Raw genomic sequence first — 15,184 nt, 5'->3', positions numbered from 1 at the left:
TGGGGGATCTCAAAGGGTTGTGGGGGTCTTGAGCACATTTGTCCTTTTGGCCCCCAGCACGGTTCCAGTGGCCCTGGATGGCTGTTGGCTTTCCCCAGGGTGGCCATACCCATGTCACCTCCACATCTCCACCAGTGCCCGTGCTGGGGACGTGCTACTGGTCCCCAGTAAGGGGTTAACTGGGGATGTGGAAAGGTGCTGGAGCAGAAAAGGCCGGGGACACTGCTGCCCCCAAACGTCCCAGCTCCCCAGCACTGGTTGCAGCTCGCCAGCAGCTCTTCCAGTATCCCAGCAGCTCTCCCAGTATCCCAGCAGCTCTCCCGGTATCCCAGCAGCTCTCCCAGGAGTGATAGGGGGGTCAGAGGAGAGGAATGGGGGCCCAGAGAGCAATGGAGAGTCAGGGGATGGGAAAGGAGCCCAGGGAGCAATGTTGGGGGTCAGGGGATGGGAAAGGGGACCCAGGGAGTGATGTTGGGGGTCAGATAAGGGGAAGGGGGCCTAGGGAGCGATGTTGGGGTTCACATAAGGGGAAGGGGGCCCAGGGAGCGATGTTGGGGGTCACATAAGGGGAAGGGGGGCTAGGGAGCGATGTTGGGAGTCAGATAAGGGGAAGGGGGCCCAGGGAGCAATGCGGGGGTCAGGGGAAGGCAGAGGGGCCCAGGGTAGCCATGGGGGGGTCAGGAGAAGGCAGGGGAGCCGAGCACACCATGGGGCAGCCCCATTTGCGCAGCCGCCAGCACCATGTGTTTAAAGACCCTTTTCCTTTCTTCCCCGGGACCCCCGTACGGCTTTACCAGCCAACCCATAATTGTCACCTGCAGCACTTTAATGGCTCGCCAGCCGCACATGTTGCCGGCGGGCAGTGGAGAAGGGGCCGGGGGGGCATATGGATGCGACTGGGAGCGGTGGCAGCTGGACACGGGTGCTGCCGGGGACCCCGTGTGCCCCTCTGCCCCGAGCTCCCCTGTGCAGGGGGTCACACTCGTCCTCTGCAGACTCCGGCATTTCGGCGCTGGGATTTAGAGGGTGTGAAGCCGGTGGCGGGTTGTACCCACCTCCCGCTCCATGGCACGGGCGAAGCTCCATGGGGGCTGTGACAGAGGTGACATCCGTCCCCCGTCACACAAGGTGCAGTGACTTGCTGCAAAGCGCCTTCCCTCCTCTGGCAGGAGTTTTGGTGAGCCCGGGGGTGATAGAGCCGGTGCCCCATGGGCACCCGAACACGGGCAACACTGTGCTGGGACACCGGGACTGGTTCCAGTCCGACCCCACGTCAGCGTTGCTGAGCACCCGTGTTTGCAACCTGGGAGCTGTTTCCCTCTGCGTCGGGGATCTCCGACCCGTTGGTCTGATCCCTCTTGCAGAATCACCCGTGGTCGTTCTTTCTGTCCCAGCTGTGGGTGTCCCGGCCCCCAGCGATGGCAGGAGCTGCAGCTCGTGTCCCTGGCAGCGCGTGGTGGTGACGGGACGCGGGTGACACCGCGTTCTCATCCCCAAAGCCCCCAGAGCTCCGGAGGAGCAGGAGCTGCAGCTGCCGCGGGTGCCGAGGGACCCGCAGCCCCACCGCTCGTCCCCGAGCCAGCGGCGCGGCCTGGACACGGGCAGCCGTGCGGATCCTGGAGCCACCTGTGACTTCACAGAGCAAATATGTGGTGGAAAATCACTGGGCGGCTGGGCAGGCCCTATCGCGCAGCTGAGAGCCAGCGCCGCGCGGCTCGCTGCCCGGGTCCCCCCGCGTCGCCGGGGAAAGCGGGGAAAGCTGCATCTCCTGCAGCACCGGGTGATGGGACGAGAGGAAACGGCCCCAGGTTGCGCAAGGGGAGGTTTAGGTTGGATATTAGGAAAGAATTCTTCCTGGAAAGGGCTGTGGGGCATTGGAACAGCGCTGGAGTCACCATCCCTGGAGGGGTCGAAAAGGCAGTTAGGTGAGGTTCTTAGGGACGTGGTTTAGCGCCAGAGTTGGGTTATGGTTGGAGGGTCTCTCCCAACTGAAATGGTTCTATTCTATGATTCTACTCTATGATTCTGTTCTCTGGTACCCGTGCCAGCACATCCCTTCCCGGCCGGCTCTGGGCTCCATCCCCGCGGGCAGAGCCGTGTCCGTGGTGGCACAGCCCGCGGTGATGAGCCGGCAGAGGAATGCGTGGCTGGAAGAGGCGCGGTGGGATGCGGCGGCAGCGTCTCAGAGCCGAGGTATGTGCGGTGTGCCGGCTGCCAGGGCACCGAGCCGGGTGCGGGCGCTGCTGCTCCGGCGGCCCCTTCCACTAAACCTCCTGCTCCGTCCTGCGGCAGCTCCGCTCGGCTGCGGGTGCTCCGGCCACGCTTTGCCGCGTTTGTAACGGTCCGAGCGCCGATCCGCTGTCCCTGCGTGACCGCAGCAGCCTGGGTGGGGACGAGTTGGCAGCGTCCCTCGGAATCGGTGAAGCATCATTTGAGTGTTGAGCGTTCCGACCTCATCCGCGGGACTCCAAGGGACTGCACTGAACGGCCGCTTTCCTCCCGGCGCCTCCAAACTTCATTGCAGCGCTATCATCCCTGCGCTCGCTTTGCGTCCTCCCGAGGGGCAGGGGCCTTCCAAACCTCTTTCTCCAGCTTTGAAACCGCTCTGATTGCAATTAAAAACACCAACATTCCCATGTCGGTCAAGCGGAGCTTCTCCGGCTGCTGCTGCAAGCCCCGCGCTTGCTGGCTCCGCCAGGCATGGGATGGGTCGCTCCAGATGTGTCACTTGTCATCCCCGAGCCACCTAGGGACCCTTTGACATCAGCACCGTGCAGAGCAAGGGGACCCCCGCGCCCCGGCCGTGTCCCCCCAGCGCCCCGGCCCCTCCGCAGCCCTCGCAGCGAGCAGCAAAGGCCTTTTGTGCTGCTTTAGCTGATACCGAGTTGATTTCCTTCCTGCGCTTAGAAACATTTCGCACCCAGCACACTCGGAGTTGCGTTCAGTTTGAGAACAGGGAGGTAACGCCCCGGACAGACAAGACAGCGCGTTTCTCCAAGTGGTTTTGAGTGCGAACAAACCATTCTTGTTGTAGTTGTTGGCCGGGAGCCCGAGGCCGCTCTGAGCTCCGTGTGGGACACACGAGTGGGACAGACCCCGACTCGCACCCACTGATCCGTGGGGACGTTCCGTGCCCTTACCATCGGATATAGCGAGGGTTGGGTTTTCAGCCGGGGACCGTGGTGGTTCAGCTCCGTTTGGGCGCAGTTCCCGTCGGTACTTCCTTCGGTTCAGCTTTTGGCTGTTTCGCAGAAGCCTCTGGGCCTTTTTGTGCCTTTTTCCCTCTTCTGTCCCCGGATCGGCTGCTGGGACCGGGGGGCTCATCCTGGGACTGGCTGCTCCCTGCGGATGGACCTTGTGAGGAACAACACTGCGGATCTTTCACTTTATATTCTATTTCCATTTTATATACAGTAGTAGCAGTAGTATATTAGTATTATTTCATTATTGTATTATATTGGTTTTATCTCAATCCACAGGTTTCTCCCCTTTTGATTCTGTGCCCTTTCTGGGTGCTGAGCGAGCCAGCAGCTTTGCCGCGTTCCATTGCCGGCTCGGCTTGAACCACGACACTCTTGGTGGTTTTTGGGGAGCGCCTGTGACCGCTCCGGGCAGCCCTGGAGCCCGAGCTCACCCTTCCCTCCACCTCCGGCTTTTACAACCTCGGGCCGCCGTTTTGGGGATGTAAGGCGCGTTTCACACCCCACGGACCCTGCGCTGGCGCTGCCGTGCTGCCCGTGATTTATTTCCCCAGGAGCTCAGCTCAGCCGCAGCATCTGGTTTGCAGCGGGTCCCTGGTTTTGAGCCGGTGCCGCAGCTGGGGACGCGGCGCAGGGCTCGGTGCTCGCCCCACCAAGGGTTTGTCCCAAAGGGGGAGCAGAGCACGACCTGCGGCTGCATCGGGGCCTAAAGCCGGCGAGGGTGCGGGTGAAACCAGCGCTTTATTGTGTGGGGGCTCGGGGGGGGAAGGAAATCCTGCCATGAGTTTCAACCATAGTCATTTTTAATTATACAAATCGCTCAGGCTTTATATTATCATATCAATGACATGAAACACCAGCATGTATTGATCAAACTCAACAACTGCAGCACCCCAGGACTCCGGGTTGAGGGCACGGAGCGGCTCCACGCTGGAGGGGACAGGGAGAGACGAGTGTCCCCGGACGAGGTGCCACCGGCGCCGCTCGAGTCCGCCCTGGAATGGGGTGCGCAGTGTCTCCAGACACCGGGGTGCGCGGTGTCCCCAGACAGCAGGGTGCGCGGTGTCCCCAGACACCGGGATGCGCGGTGTCCCCAGACAGCAGGGTGCGCGGTGTCCCCAGACACCGGGGTGCGCGATGTCCCCAGACAGCAGGGTGCGTGGTATCCCCAGACACCAGGGGTGCGCGGTGTCCCCAGACACCGGGATGCGCGGTGTCCCCAGACACCAGGGGTGCGCGGTGTCCCCAGACAGCGGAGCGGGTCCCTGGTCCCTTTGGCTGTCCGCGCAGCGGCTGCGGTGCCATCACAGAGCGTCCCTGCGCAGCCAGCGCTCCTGCGGTCCCCGTGTCCGTCCTGGTCCCCGAGCCGCGTGCGCGGGTTGCATGAGGTCCCCGGGGTGTCACCGTGCCGCTCTCCCCAGCAGCAGGGTGAAGGCAGGAGTGTCCGTGGCTGTGGTTTGGTGTGTGTGGCTTTTCCATCCTTCCTCCTTCTGCTCGTCCTTCCCCAGCGCCGTGACCGTCTAACTCCGAATCGCCGTCTTCCTGTCTCGGTCTTTGCTCTGCGGAGAGGAGGAGAAGCCGAGTTACAAAACCGTTGGGGCCGGGAGCTCAGCCCGTAGGCTCCCGCGCTCCCGGTGCCGGGCAGGAGAGCGGGGCGGCTTCCCCGAGGTGTCACTGTCATTGTCATTGTCATCGCCATCCTCTGTGTCCCTCAGGGGGTCTGGAGGGGCTGTGGGAGCTGCATGCGCCCCAGAGCTTAGTACCCCGGGTGCCAGAAACGTCCCCCAACCAGCACTGTCGCTGTCACCATCGCTGCCACCACCAGCACTGCCACTGTCACCACCACTGCCACCAGCACCACCACTGTCACCATCGCTGATACCACCAGCACCATCACTGTCACCACCACCAGCACCATCACTGTCACCACCAGCACCACCACTGTCCCCATTGCTGATACCACCAGCACCCTCACTGTCACCACCACCACCACCATCACTGTCACCACCAGCACCATCACTATCACCATCGCTGATACCACCAGCACCATCACTATCACCACCACCGCCACCAGCACCATCACTGTCACCACCAGCACCATCACTATCACCATCGCTGATACCACCAGCACCATCACTGTCACCACCAGCACCATCACTGTCACCACCATTGCCACTACCAGCACCACCACTGCTTCCAGTACCACCATTGCTGCCACCACTGCCATCATCGCTGCCACTCCCAGCACCATCACTGCCATCATCACTGCCACCACCACCACTGCCACCACCACCACCAGCATTCCCACCCCCAGCACAGTCACTGCCACCGCTACCCCATCCCCAGCCAGCTGGTGATCTCCTGCCCCGTTTGATGGCACCGTGGCCACGTGGGGTTTAACCGGGCTGGATGCCGGTCCCTCCACCCGGGACCGAGCGTTCGGTGCCATTTCCAGCAGCGTGGAAACGTGCCCTGCCAGCGTGGCCGCGCCGGGGCCGCTCGGCCGCTCAGCCTCCCCCATTGCACGTGCGGCCCCTGCGCTGCCTCCTCCTTTGTTACCGGGGGTGGGAGGGGAGGGGAAGGGGAGTTCAGCGCAGGAACGGTAAAATTAAATTTCCCAGATGTTCAGGCCCCAGGAGTTCTTGTGCTGTCTGGAGAGGAAATGGGGATTCGGAAAATCCCGCCTCATATTTTTTCCCCTATCACCTTGCCTTTCCGCTGCCATTAAGTGCAGCAGGAACAGTAAATTACGGGGCCGCGGAGCCGTCGCATCTCGGAGATACGGCGGGGGGAGCGGGGGACGGCGCTGGGGACGCCGAGCTCCCCGGGCAGCTCGCCGCCCGCTCTCGGCTCCCCGGCACCGGCACCGACCCAAATTATGAGTGTTTTCGCACTAAACCCACAGCCGTGTCCAGACTCCAAGCCTGGCTGTCCCGTGGGCCAGCTGACGGGGGACCCTGCTGTGGGTCGCGGTGGGAGGGACACGGAGATGGGGACGGCTGTTGTGACAAGGACACGAGCTCCCCGGCTCCCGGTGCTGCGCCGGGGCCGAGGCCGAAGGCTGCGAGTTCCTCCCTGTGTGTTGAATCAAAACCCTGTGCCAGCGTTCTCCCTCCTGAGGGACGGGGCCGGTGACACCCCAGAGCCCAAGCGCCACACCAGGTCCCTGCAATGAAACCCCCGGTGAGCCGTCCCCTCCCGCACCCGCAGCCGTCCCGTTGTGACCCCGACGGTGCAGCCCCACAGGTCCCCACCGGCCAGGCTGACCGGACCCCCAGGCTGTGCCGTCCCTTCCGGAGGGTCCCATCCTCCTGTCCCCTCGTCGCCATGCTCCAGCACCGCGCTGTGCCGCGGTTATCTGTGCCGGGACCAGAGATGCTCTGGAAGGTGCTCCCGCCCTTGTCCCGTGTGCCTGTTCCTCTCCAGGAGCATCAAACCCGGGGCGGGGGACATGGGGACCGGGACCAGCTCGTGGCACCTGGCTCTGCCCCCCTGCCCACCCGCGGCAGTGGCAATGGGACCCCACCGTGCTTGCCACACCAGTGCGTGCTCCTGCGCCGGCAGACAGAGCAGCCGATGCCGGACACTTGTCCCTCGTCACTTTAACCGGTGTGCAGTCCCTGTGCTCGCTGCTCGCGGTGACACACGCGCCTGTCTTCCCGTGTCCCCCAGGTCCCCTCCAGCTCTGCACCATGCAGGCGGTGGGGACGAGCGCTCCGTGGGGCGCAGCACTCAGAGGATCCTGCCAGGGTCCTCAGCGCCGCGTTTGGACTGTTTGGCGTTTAAAAGAGCGCGGTCCAGCCGCGGCGCAGGTGTCCGCGAGCCCCACAGCTCCACAGCCCATTCGGTCACCGGACGAGAAGCGTCCTGGCTTTTCCGCACCAGGTGGGGATGGTGACACAGAAAGCTGAACCTGGAGAAGGACGGTGGGCTGGCGGGGACGGGGTGACCGGGCGCCGTGGCCCTGGGTCCCCTCTCCCGGCGCTCGCTTACAGGAGTGATCCCCAGCAATGCCAGTCGCGGCCCGTCCTGTCCCGGCTGTCACTGCAGCGCCCGTGGCACACGGGATGCTCCTCACATCTCAACTGTGGCATCACCCAAGGCCTCGTCCCCGTGCTGGGTTTTGGTGCTGGGGGACCTGGCCCAAGCCGGCGCAGCCGCCGGCCTGCACAGCCACTTTGGCTGAGCCCGGTCGTGCTCCGGCGCTGAGACACCGACACGAGGCGCTTTAAAGCCGCATCCAGGGAGATGGTGGATTTTCAGCCCCACACGGGGATGTCCCCGGGTGCAGGGGGAGCTGAGTCACGCAGCGCCAACCCGGACAAGCCCCTTTGCCCGCGGTGCCGCTCGGCTGGCGCAAGGCGAAGCTCTGGGAAGGGCTCACTGCAAGCTCGACCTGCTGGGCTGTGCCTTGGGGCGCCCACAGCACCCGAGGACCCCCAACGTGCCGCCCAGCTCTCTGCGCTGACCCCTCGCTGGGAGAAGCCTCTGCTCGCACCGTTGGTCCCGTTTGTCCCCTCGTTGCTCACGGTGATGGTGAACGCTCACCCACCGCCTTCCCTGGTGCTCTGACCTTCCCGGGGACCAAGTGGCACCTGGACCCTGCCCACACCGTCCCCTGGGGCTCCAGTGCCACCTCCTGCCTCTCTAGCACTAACGAGGTCCCCTCATTAAGCCGTGGCATTGGCCGCCCCTCGGAGCCACGGCTCAGGACGGAGAGACGTTCCCAGCGTGGACGGGGCTGCGCATGTCTGGGGCCATTGGGGGAGAAGGACAAAGGTTTTGGGGAGCCCATGGGCTGGAGTGTCACCAGCTGTGGGCTGGGGCGTCCCTCACCATGGGTTGGGGTGTCCCCCATGCACTGGGGTGTCCCTCACCATGGGTTGGTGTGTCCCCATGGGCTAGGGTGTCCCTCACCGTGGGCTGGGGTGTCCCTCACCATGGGCTGGGGTGTCCCCCATGGGCTGGGGTGTCCCCCATGCACTGGGGTGTCCCTCACCATGGGTTGGGGTGTCCCCCATGGGCTGGGGTGTCACCCATGCACTGGGATGTCCCCCATGGGCTGGGGTGTCCCTCACCATGGGTTGGGGTGTCCCCCATGCACTGGGGTGTCCCTCACCATGGGCTGGGGTGTCCCCCATGCACTGGGGTGTCCCTCACCATAGGTTGGGGTGGCCGGCTCGGTGGCAGCTCCATGGCACATCGGGTGCAAAGTGGTGACAGAGCTGGTGACGGAGGGACAGAGGGTGCCGGGGCTGGCCTGGGCGCCCCACACCAGAGATCCCTCCCCAGGTGACCCTGGCGAGCCGGATGCCGACGGGATCACGCACCATGAGGTCGCGCTGCTTGAAATGACACGGTGACGCGGGAGCAGAACGACGTGGCGAAGGCGCCGCCGGTGCTGCCGGGCCGGACGGGTTGTGTTGCCAGTCCCGTTGTGATACGCTCGAGCTGCGGCTCCCAGCCCGGCCTGCAGCGCGGTGCGTGCGGCTGGGGGAGGCGGCTCTGCCTCCTTCCCCGGGACGGCGTCCCAGCAGAGCTGCGCCCGGCGCTGCCTGGAGCTGCCGCGCACCGCCGCACCGGCTCGGCCTTGGGACGTGGCTTTGGGAGCGCGGCTTTGGGAACATGGCTTTGAGACCGCGGCTTTGGGAGCTCGGCTTTGAGAACGCGGCTTTGGGGACGCGGCTTTGGGGATGCGGCTTTGGGAACTCAGGTTTGGGAACATGGCTTTGGGAACGTGACTTTGACAATTCAGCTTTAGGAACTTGGCCTTGGGAACTCAGCTTTAGGAATTCGGCTTTAGCAACTCAGCTTTGGGAACTCGGCTTTGGGAACTCAGCTTTGGGAACATGGCTTTGGGAACATGACTTTGGGAATGCACCTTTGACAATTCAGCTTTAGGAACTCGGCTTTGGGAACTCGGCTTTGGGAACTCGGCTTTGGGAACTCAGCTTTGGGAACATGGCTTTAGGAACATGGCTTTGGGAATGCGACTTTGACAATTCAGCTTTAGGAACTCGGCTTTGGGAACTCAGCTTTAGGAATTTGGCTTTGGGAACACGGCTTTGCAAACTCATCTTTGAGAACTTGGCTTTTCAACTCAGCTTTGGGAACGTGGCTTTGACAACTCGGCTTTGGGAGCTCGGCTTTGAGAACTTGACTTTGGGAACTCAGCTTTGGGAACTCAGCTTTGGGAGCTCAGCTTTGGGAACTCAGCTTTGGGAGCTCAGCTTGGGGAACACGGCTTTGGGAGCTAAGCTTTGAAAACTCAGCTTTAGGAACATGGCTTTGGGAGCTCAGCTTTGAAAACTCAGCTTTAGGAACACGGCTTTGGGAGCTCAGCTCTGTGAACTCAGCTTTGGGAACTCGATTTTGGGAACTCGGTTTTGGGAGCTCAGCTTTGGAAGCTCAGCTCTGAGAACTTGGCTTTGGGAGCTCAGCTTTGTTAGCTCAGCTCTGTGAACTTGGCTTTGTGAAGCCGCCGAGGCGAGTGGCCTCACGTGGCGCTGGCCACGGGGCCGGTGGCCATGGGCTCCGCGGCACCAAGGCAGATCTGGTCCCTCCAGCCAGCGAGGTCCCGGCTGCGCTGGCGTTGCCGCTGGGACGAGCCGGCGTTCGTTGCCTCGCCGTTCGTGGAAATAACCGTCCCCATCAAAGATGGTTTGTTTTACTCCTTTAACACGCAATAAAACCTATCGAGTTGTTATCTGGCCGTAAAATCACGAGCACAGACCAAGTGCGCTGCTTAGGCACGGGCTGATCATCCCTCGGCCCAGCCTGAGCCCGACTTAACTGCCTGCTCAGCCCAACCAAAGTATCTCGTAGTCTTTGACAGCGGCCGAGGGGGGTTTGTCCTGGCCCCGAGTCCTGTGCTGCTCGTCCTTCCCTGGGCACACAGTGGCCCCGAGGGAAACTGAGGCACAAGCAGCAACAGCGAGCGATCGGAGCCCGGGCAAAAGTGGCGCCGGGAGCTTAGTGCGATCCGGGCAAAAGTGGCACCGGGAGTTTATAGGAATCAATGCAAAAGTGGTGGTGGGGATTTATCAGAACTGATGCAAAAGTAGCAAGGAAGATTTATCAGAACTGATGCAAAATGGTGATGGGAATTGCCGCACAAGCGGAGCCAGGCGTTTATCACGTTTATCAGAACTGATGCAAAGGCAGCGACGGGAATTTGTTGGAACTGCTGCCGAAGTGGCAATACCAACGGAAGAGGCAGAACGCTCGACCCCTGAAGCCGTCGCAGCGGGTTCCTGAACCAGCTGGGAACTGGGGGGCGGGGGAGCTTCCCAATTCAGCCTAGTAGCAGCTTCCCCCCCACCTGCAGTTCTGTTCTTAACCCGGGATAACATCATCCCGAGCCGTTTGCTGCGGCACGAGGGCACTTTGCAGCCAGCGGCTGAGTAGATCGACACCGGTGCTCAGGAGCACTGCGGACAGGGCAGGCGCTCGGGCTTTGCTGGGCTGAGCTTTAGCTGTGTAAATACCAGCAGATTCAAAGGCTCCTGCCGTCCTTCCCTCCTGCCCCTGCTCCTGCTCCAGCTCCTGCTCCAGCTCCTTCTCCAGCTCCTGTTCTGCCCCTGTCCCTGCTCCTGCTCCAGCTCCTGCTCCTGCTCCAGCTCCTGCCCCTGCTCCAGCTCCTGCTCCTGTTCCTGCCCCTGCTCCTGCTCCTGCTCCAGCTCCTGCTCCTGCCCCTACTCCTGCTCCAGCTCCTGCCCCTGCTCCTGCCCCTGTCCCTGCTCCTGTTCTGCCCCTGCTCCTGCCCCTGCTCCTGCTCCTGCTCCTGCCTCTGCTCCTGCCCCTGCTCTAGATCCTGCTCCAGCTCCTGCTCCTGCTCCCTCTCCAGCTCCTGCCCCTGCACCTGCTCCTGCTCTGGCTCCTGCTCCTGCTCCTGCCCCTGCTCCTGTTCCTGCTCCAGCTCCTGTTCTGCTCCTACTCCTGCTCCAGCTTCTGTTCTGCTCCTGCTCCTGCTCCGGCTCCTGCTCCGGCTCCTGCTCCATGTCTCTGCCTCGGGAAGGACGTGCGAGGGGATTAACAGGGCCGGGGTTTTCCTGCTCTGACACACTCAAGCTGTCGGGTTTGCTGCTGAGGCTTTTACCGGCTGCTCCGCGCTTAATGAGCCTTGAATCCTTAACAAAGACTTTTCACCCTTCGGGGCCTTACTCTTTGGGGTGAAACGGGTTCAGAGGACGGGGCGAGCACGCACAGCTCCGGCTGCTGTCCCGACACCTCCGCCTCGGTTACCCCGCCAGGCACCAGCTGCGCCGTGCCGAGACCAACAGGTTCTTCAAACCCAGCTGTCCCTGCACTGGGGTTTGCTGTCCCTGCACCAAGGTTTGCTGTCCCTGCACCTCGGGGTTTGCTGTCCCTGCACCCCAGGCTTTGCTGTCCCTGCACCCGGGTTTGCTGTCCCTGCACCCCAGGCTTTACTGTCTCTGCACCCCAGGCTTTGCTGTCCCTGCACTTCACAGTATCACAGTATCACTTGTATCACTTGGGGGTTTGCTGTCCCTGCACCCGGAGTTTGTTGTCCCTGCACTCCAGGCTTTGCTTTCCCTGCACCCAGGCTTTGTTGTCCCTGCACTCGGGGTTTGCTGTCCCTGCACCCGGGGTTTGCTGTCCCTGCACTTGGGGGTTTGCTATCCCTGCTCCCCAGGCTTTGCTGTCCCTGCACCGGGGTTTGTTGTCCCTGCACCGGGGTTTGCTGTCCCTGCACCCCAGGCTTTGCTGTCCCTGCACCCGGGGTTTGCTGTCCCTGCACTTGGGCGTTTGCTGTCCCTGCACTTGGGGGTTTGCTGTCCCTGCATCGGAGTTTGTTGTCCCTGCACCGGGGTTTGCTGTCCCTGCACCGCGGTTTGCTGTCCGGCACTGCAGCGGCTCTCTCCCTCTCCCAGCCGGTGGCACTGGGTCAAACGGCCCCCGGAGCCTCCGCAGAGTCGCTGGTGAAGCTGCATTTTCCCATTCAGGCTCCTGCGCTCATGTCCTAATCCACCTGTCCCCGAGCCCTCTGTGGCTGACACTGGGAGCGAGCTGGGTCATCGGGTGCGCCGGGCTGGCCACAACATCCCGCACCGGCAGGAGCCGTTGGTGGCACAGCCGTCCCGCGGCCCCCGTGCTGGTGGGGCAGGGATGCCGGTCCCCGCCACCCGCGGGCTGCTCAGTGGGGCTGCGTGCGGTGGTGTTGGCCTCCTCTCCCCCCGTACCGGGACACCGGGCTGTGGCTGGTGCCAGAGCCGGCACAGCCATCGCTGGGGTGGACGGAGCAGCCCAGGGACCCCGGCGCAGCCAGCGCTGCGCCCCAGCCCCTCTGGCCTCTGTTTGCCGCCTGGGCCGTGCCGAGGGAGGCGCGGACTCTTCCAGACTCTTTCCAGACTCTTTCCAGACTCTTTCCAGACTCTTTCCAGACTCTTTCCAGACTTTCACTTTCCCTGCGCCTCTGATTTCCAGCTCCTAAAATGCATTTCTCGCCCTCGCAGCGTTTCCCCCTCTCCCCTCCCTTTCCCTCACAGCGAACGCGTGCAGGATTCGGAGGCGGCTTTGGGCAGCAAATCCAGACGTGCTCAAGGCGGGCACCGCGTTGCCCCCCAGGTTTCGGGTGTTCCCCCCAGTCCTGTCCGTGCAGCTCCCACCGGAGCGGCTCCATCTCTCCCATACGGTCCCTTTTCCCCTCGGCTTGTGCTGGCGCCGTGGCAGCAGAGCCGTAAGCGGTGCCGCGGCGCTCCGAGCCCCTCCATGGCTGGGGACTCCCGGGGGTCCCCACCGCTGCCAGCAAACCCCGTTCCAGCCGAGAGCCCCGCGGGGCCGGCGCGAGCGGCCACTTACCAGCTTCCTCTGGTTGCTGAGGCAGAAAGTGCAGATCTGTTTGGGCTGGGAGTTCTCGGAGTCGCGCGCGGCGGGGCTGCCGCCGCCGTGGTGGTAGAAGGCCGGGGTGGTGTGGCAGGGCTGCCCGTCCCCGCACGCCTCCCCCACCAGCAGCACGTTCCCCAGGTGCGAGATGTAGCTGGAGGCCAGTCTCAAGGTCTCGATCTTGGAGAGCTTTCTGTCGGCCGGCTCGGTGGGGATGAGCGTGCGGAGGGCGGTGAAGGCGGTGTTGACGCTGTTGGTGCGGTCACGCTCCCGCGCGTTGGCCGTGTGCCGCTGCCGGGGCTCCCTGCTGAGCCGGTTGGGTTTCTTGCCGCTCCTGCGTTTGCCGGCCTTGATGCCGTAGCCGTCGGCGTCCATGTGGTAGGGCTTCTCGTCGGAGCCAGAGCTCTCGCTGCCGTTCTCCTCGTCCTCCGACAGCATGCTGATCTCGGGGTACAGGTACCGGCTGGGGGCCGAGCGCAGCATGGCAAAGGACATGGTGGGCGGCCGGGGGACAGCGGGGAAGTCGCGCCGGGGAGCACCGAGCTCTGCCGAGCTCCTCGTGCTGCGGGCGCCCTCAGCTCCGGGCGCTCATGCTGCTTCCCTGGGGAGCCCCGGCTCGTCCCGCTCCCCGCAGGCTCCGGCTGGGCCGGGTCCCGTCCCGGCTCCCCGCTGGCTCTGGGCGCACCGAAGGGTTAAGGGCTGCTGGCAGGCACCGCCTGTTTCCTCTCCACACACATGTGCATCTTAAGGCTGGGAGTGTGGCAGGAGCTGGAGCTTTATAGCGGCAGCAGCACTGGTCAGCCAGGCCCCTCCTCCGGCTCCCAGCCCTGCTCAAAGCAGAGCCGCAGGCTCAGCCTACCTGAGCTCACCCTGAACCCCGAGGGGACTTAACCCTTCAGGGCTCGGCCGGGGGTCCCGCCAGAGGCCGGCTGGCGAGGACGGGCTGCGGGTCGCCTGCCGGCCCGGCGCGCGGTGGCTGCGCCGTGTCCTGCCTGCGTGGGCTGGGTGGGCACCGGCAAAGGGGCTCCCGGAGGTCCCCGGGGGACCCTGCGTGTTTGGGTGGGACAGAGGGTCCCCTGGCCCCGATCCCGTGGGGTTCATGGGCAGCCTGAGCCTGGGACAGAGCAGGGGACAGAGCTGCGTCACACCTGGGACACGGCTGGGGATGGGGCTGGCAATGGGGCTGTGTTACACTGGGGACAGGGCTGCGTCACCCCCAGGACAGGGCTGGGGACGGAGCTGGCGATGGGGCTCTGTTACACTGGGGACAGGGCTGCATCACCCCCGGGACAGGGTTGGGGACAGGGCTGACGATGGGGCTGTGTTACACTGGGGACAGGGCTGCGTCACCCCCGGGACAGGGTTGGGGACAGGGCTGACGATGGGGCTGTGTTACACTGGGGACAGGGCTGCGTCACCCCCGGGACAGGGCTGGGGACAGGGCTGCGTCACACCTGGGATGGCGATGGGGATAGTGCTCTGTCATCCCCAGGACAGGGCTCGGCATGGGGCTGCGTTGCGCTGAGGACAGCGCTGGAGCCAGGGCTGTGTCACCCCCAGGACAGGGCTGGAGCCAGAGCTGTGTCACCCCCGGGACAGGGCTGGGGACAGGGCTGCGTCACCCCTGGGACAGGGTTGGGGACAGGGCTGTGTCACCCCCGGGACAGGGTTGGGGACAAGACTGTGTCACCCTCAGGACAGGGTTGGGGCCGAGGCTGTGTCACCCCCAGGACAGGGCTGGGGACAGGGCTGTGTGACCCTGACCAGGGTGCTCAGGATGAGCCCGGGGCAGCAGAGCCCTGAGCGCGCTGCCCCCTTCCCCAGTGTGACCGAATCCATCCTCTTCCTCCTCCTCCTGCTGCTGCTGCTGCTAATGGGGCAGAGCAGGAGGAATTAACCCTCGCGGCGCTGCCGCCTGCTGCTTCAGTTTGCTTTAATTTCCTCCCCGTGTATCAAGAACACCATTTGTGTCTATCAGTGTGACAGGCGTGTGCGGGCGTCCCCATAACCTGTCCCCATAGCCTGTCCCCATCACGGTGCCGGCTCTGCGGGACGCACAGAGACCAGCACCTGCTGCAGGGCTCGGCTTTGCCACCTGCCCCACGTCCCCCCCGGCTCCCCTGCCCGCGCCGGAGCCC

The 15,184-nt window shown here is 63.9% G+C and overlaps 2 protein-coding genes across 2 annotated transcripts in view; one reads left to right on the top strand and one right to left on the bottom strand.

Moving 5' to 3' along the window:
- Positions 1-15,184, top strand: part of BOP1 (BOP1 ribosomal biogenesis factor) — a 69,235-nt gene that overhangs the window by 39,574 nt on the left and 14,477 nt on the right. The gene's annotated exons all lie outside the window — the stretch shown is intronic.
- SCX (scleraxis bHLH transcription factor) lies at positions 4,721-13,541 on the bottom strand (the record flags this gene model as incomplete). Its single annotated transcript, XM_080340624.1, has 2 exons — positions 4,721-4,759; positions 13,023-13,541. The coding sequence occupies 2 exons, from the start codon at positions 13,539-13,541 to the stop codon at positions 4,721-4,723; spliced, it is 558 nt and encodes a 185-aa protein (XP_080196750.1).

This window comes from Nesoenas mayeri (genome assembly GCF_963082525.1).
Source record: "Nesoenas mayeri genome assembly, chromosome: 2".
Lineage (NCBI taxonomy): Eukaryota > Metazoa > Chordata > Aves > Columbiformes > Columbidae > Nesoenas > Nesoenas mayeri.
The sequence above is the reverse complement of the archived record's forward strand: the minus strand, read 5'-3'. Positions and strand labels throughout refer to the sequence as shown.